We start from the raw sequence: 4,910 nt of genomic DNA on the forward strand, positions 1-4,910 counted from the left end.
TTTAAAAAAAGACATTTTAGGCGTGGCTCCCATTAAGAAAATGAGCCACTTAGATAAAGACGCTACTTAGATAAAGACGCTGAAAACGTCTTTTTATAAAGATGTTTTTTAATAACTAAAATTTAACACATATAATCGATTAAATCGTGTTATTTTTATCAAAATTAGATTAGACAAATTGATTTAACTGAAAAAGAGAAAAAGAGTATTTTTAGAATTTTTCTAAAATTTTGTGGACAAAAAATATACTTATCCTATTCACAGATTATTCTATCATTCAACTCTCGCTCGCCGCGGGTACCCTGAGAAGTGAGAAGCCTTTTCGCACAAATCATCCATTCTTCCGCCACCCCATTACAGGCCACACCCTTGCTGTCGTGTAGCCGCTTGTCCCCTTTTCCCTTCAATTTCAGCTGTTGCCTCCTTCTCCCGTGTTGTTCGCTGCTCTACCCCCTCTTCGGCTCTTCTCTCTCACTCGGTCTGGGAGCTCTTCAGGTTCATTCTTCTAATTTGCCTGAACACTGTCTACTTTAATCATTTGTTATCTGGCTGCACAACAATTCAGAATAGATATTATTGATGTCAATCGACATTGCCCAACTTATTTTATTGTGTTATATGAAATTGAATTCAGAGAAAAAGGAAATCAATCACTCACATAGCACATTTACAGATGTTTAGTATAGTTATGACATTCTTGCTAATAAAATTCTGCCCGCTGATACATCATATCATATATAAATTAAAGCGTTGAAGTGCCAATATTGATTAACCTGTAGGTATATTATCTAGGTACTTGGTACTGTATGTTTCAATTGGATCCTTGTATTCTATGATGTTATATTGGTTTTGGAAGAATGAATTGTTGTTCTTCATAGGTTATAGGATAAGGAAATCATAATTATAGTGAAAAAGATTATTGTTGTTTAGATAATTCAAGGTAATTTTAATTTCAGTGAAAATGTTGTTAAAAAAGAGTACAATGCCAAACCAATCAACCCCTAACATTTCCCAATAATGGCACCATATTAAAAAACTTCAGCCTATAACTTATCAGTGTTCATTTTACTACTCCATTAATTAATTTATTTATTTTTTTGGTCATATACTGCTATGATTTATAAGTGTTGGTTTTTTTTTCCGTTATACCAACGGGGCTAATGCCCAACAAGTGTTAGTTGAATGGTATATTGGTATGACATCTTGATTTTTTTTTTTTTTTTGGTTTTCCACGGTATCTCCCAACTCAGCAGGCCAATGACTAATCCGTCGCGGTACTGAGCTCCATTTAAGGGTTTGCCGCTGGCTAATGGGTTGCTGCATGTACAAGGCGGGATTCGAACCCCCAACACTTGCTTAAGCGGACTAGTACTAGACCAACCCAATTTGGTTATGACATCTTGATTTATCATTTCTAGAAACCTAAATAATATTTTTTTTGGTAAATCTAAATAATCTGTTTTTATTCCACAGGCTTATTATATTACAGGTTCGAGGCCCAAACTAGGCCCAATATTGAGCACCTGACTCCAAAACTGTCTCTAAGCTTACTAGCTCCCTGACAAAAAAATAAAATAAAATAAAAAAGCTTACTAGCTCCGATCACATGCTCCATTTCCCAGTACGGCGGTTCCCACCATTTCCACCGCCAAAACTTCTTAACGGAGATGCGCGCCATTGTCATCTCTTCGGAGATAATTTCTCATCTTAAGCGACTACCACACCGCTTCAATGCAACCCTCTCCTTCTCGTCGGAGACTTCACCGCTGGTGGCGTTCGGGGACGACAGAGAATCCACGTACTCTGACGTGCCGAAGCCTTGCCGGAGGAAATCAGAGAGGAAGCCGTATGTGACGCCGATGAAGGTGCTGATAGAGAGGGCGAAGAAGGAGAGAGAAGCGCGTAAGGCACAGCCATGTAGGGTTCTGGAGGAACCACCGGATAACGGGTTGCTGGTTCCGGAACTCGTTGAGGTGGCTCACCGAGTATATCTAGCTCGAAATTCACTCGTATCTGGTCTGAGTCAACTCGTCCGAATCATTCCCGTGCTGCGCTGCGAGTAAGTTGCTATGCATATTTGATTTTTATGTTGATTCTGAAATTTCTAAGCTAGACAATTTGGCAAATGTTGCAAAATTGAGGAACCAGTTAATTAGGTTTCTGTTAAAACTGATTTTTGATGCAGTAAGAGTTAAAATTTTTTTTCCCTTTTACATAATCATTCAATCTTCAAACTTTGGTTATGGATTGTGAAGAACTTATGGTAATGATATATTTTTTTGATTGCCCTAAAGTGTAGAACACGTTGCACTTGCTGAGATTGAGTGAATAAGTTAGGAAGTCTATATTTTTGTCTGGATTTGCACTGTGTGATGGATATATTCTAAGGAAATCATGTGTTTTGAGTTGCATTCTAGGCTTTCTGGTTGTTATCATTTAACATTGAGAGATGGAGAGAGAAAAAAGAGTGTGATTTATTATTATTATTATTATTATTATTATTATTATAGATGGTGTTGTGGTCTTATGGATTGTATGTGCTTCTTTATTTATTTATTTTTTCTTCGTCCGAACTAGACTTCACTTTTACTGGTTTCTCCATATCAGGTTATGCAATGAGGTTCACATTGGTTATGTTGGTCATGAAATTCGAACATGTACTGGACCAAGGAGTGGTTCCAGGAGCGCAATGCATGTTTGGAGAAGGGGAGGGGCACGAGATGTGGTCTTCTTCCCAAAATGCTTTCATCTTTATGATCGTGTTGGTAAGCCAAGAGTCGGACATGATGAGAGGTTCAGTGTCCCTCGCATCCCTGCCATTGTTGAACTCTGTATACAGGCCGGTGTAGATCTTGCAAAGTATCCCACAAAAAGGAGAACGAAACCCGTATACTGTATTGAGGGAAGAATTGTTGATTTTGAATCAGTTGCAGAAGATATTGAAAATAAAATAAAACTTTCTTCTGAAAATATCAAAGCTCTTCCCAATGCATCTCCTGTGCTGGCAAGGCATGTAGAGAATTATCCAAATTTAGTGATGAACAATAGCAATCTGGATTGGTTGAGTGAGGAAGAACGGAACAAAGTAAGGGATTTAAGTAGTCATACCCTAGAGGCATGGTTTGAGATGATATCAGGTGCAAAGAAGATGATGGAGAAGTACAGTGTGCATACTTGTGGATATTGTCCCGAGGTCCAGGTTGGTCCGAAGGGACATAAGTTGAGAATGTGCAAGGCTTCAAAGCATCAGTCTCGGAATGGTTTACATGCGTGGCAAGAGGCAACAATAGATGATCTTGTGGGTCCGAATTATGTCTGGCATGTCGACGATCTGAATGGATCTCCTCTGAATAACAATTTGAAGAGATATTATGGCAAGGCTCCAGCTGTGGTGGAACTCTGTGTGCATGGAGGGGCTCATATTCCAAATCTGTATAAGAGCATGATGAGATTAGATGTTGTCTCCCCAGATCGAGACGAAGTTGACCTTGTTGCCTGATACATCATGACCCCCTTTGAAGTTAGACGATATATTTTCAATCAAGATTTGAAATTCAATCAGATAAGATCTTGGAGCATTGAGTTTGATCAAAGCAGAGGTTTGGTCCCCGTTGCTATTTTTTCTGTTGTGACTTCTATATAGGTCAAAATTCTTGATCTTCATACATAATAAATGAGTTACCAGCATATTCTATCTTTGGAAAAAGATACATAGCTTAAAGGGAGGTATAACAGATATAAGATACTTCATTATCATGTTGTGGGTCTCAAATTGGTATGCTTTCAGCTCATCAAACTCTGCAGTTTTTTGTGAAAAAAGTGTTGACTATCGACACTGGAATTGATACTAATGAAAGACCAAACAGCATGTAGTCCAAACTTCAATGCACATAAATGAAGATTCTAGCAGCAACCATCAAAATAAATCCGAACTTTCATCTTCGGTGACAAACCTCAAGCATGCCATTGGTATAGTCTTCTCTAAAGGATGCTTATTAAGTTGTTCTGGTTTTCAAGTCACCTGAGTTTGCTTCCCTTAATATTTGTTGAGCATGATTCCTTGTACTTACTTTTAGGTTATTGGTTGCTGAAAAAGGTAAGATTGTGGAAGGATCCAGAACTATGGAAATCGTTCTGTTATCACAGAATTTTTAGGCTACACATAGAGATGTTTTACAAAGAGAAACTCCTTAAGTTACCACACCCCTTATTGTATATTCAAATGCATATTTATTTGGTGAATATTCCAATGAAGATTTTATAAGTGTCTTCATGTAAAAATAATATAATATGAAACTAATCCTACTAATTGATTGTCACTCATTTTCCCTCCATAAAGCAGCTATTATATTTATACCACTTGAGTCAATCGCATGTTGATTAAAATTGATTTGTCTTAGCAAAATAGAAGTTGAGAGATTGATTTGGTGATTGAATTTTTTTGAAGATTAAAATATCCAAGAATTCTTTGAAAATTGATTTGGGATATTATTTAAAAAAAAAACAACTTACCAAGAGATCAAACAACTCTATAGTGACAATAAAATGAAGAACAAATACCCAAATTGATCGTAAGGAATTTTAAATTAGATATTTTAATCCCTGACAAATTTTATTCTTAAAAAGTCCTGAAGAATTATTTCTGAAAGACAATTTGATCCTTGTGTCTCTTTTGAAGGGAGACTACTTTGTCTTAGTGTATTATAATAAAATTTGTTATTGACTTATTTGTCCAACACATGAAAGAATTGATTCAAAGTAACTTAAAGACCAATCTGTCCAATGAGAGTAATTCTGAAAGACTTTTAGAGAATAAAAATTTATTGGGAATTAAAGTGTCCAATCTGAAATTCTTTAGGGACCAGCTAGGGGGTATACTCTAAAATGAAATAGATGAGTAGCTAAATAAA

The 4,910-nt window shown here is 36.6% G+C and overlaps 1 protein-coding gene across 3 annotated transcripts; it reads left to right on the forward strand.

The window, feature by feature from the left end:
* LOC107624880 (APO protein 3, mitochondrial) lies at window positions 265–4,319 on the forward strand. Of its 3 annotated transcripts, none has more exons than XM_021115410.1 (3): window positions 265–495; window positions 1,474–2,059; window positions 2,608–4,319. In XM_021115410.1, exons 2-3 carry the CDS (start codon window positions 1,668–1,670, stop codon window positions 3,497–3,499), a joined length of 1,284 nt encoding a protein of 427 aa, XP_020971069.1. In that variant the 5' UTR covers window positions 265–495; window positions 1,474–1,667; the 3' UTR covers window positions 3,500–4,319. The 3 variants fall into 3 exon arrangements, with proteins under 3 accessions (XP_020971069.1, XP_016182841.1, XP_016182842.1); XM_016327355.2 differs by lacking the exon at window positions 265–495 and adding an exon at window positions 1,309–1,368; XM_016327356.2 differs by lacking the exon at window positions 265–495 and adding an exon at window positions 1,371–1,389.

This window comes from Arachis ipaensis, chromosome B02 (assembly GCF_000816755.2).
Source record: "Arachis ipaensis cultivar K30076 chromosome B02, Araip1.1, whole genome shotgun sequence".
NCBI lineage: Eukaryota > Viridiplantae > Streptophyta > Magnoliopsida > Fabales > Fabaceae > Arachis > Arachis ipaensis.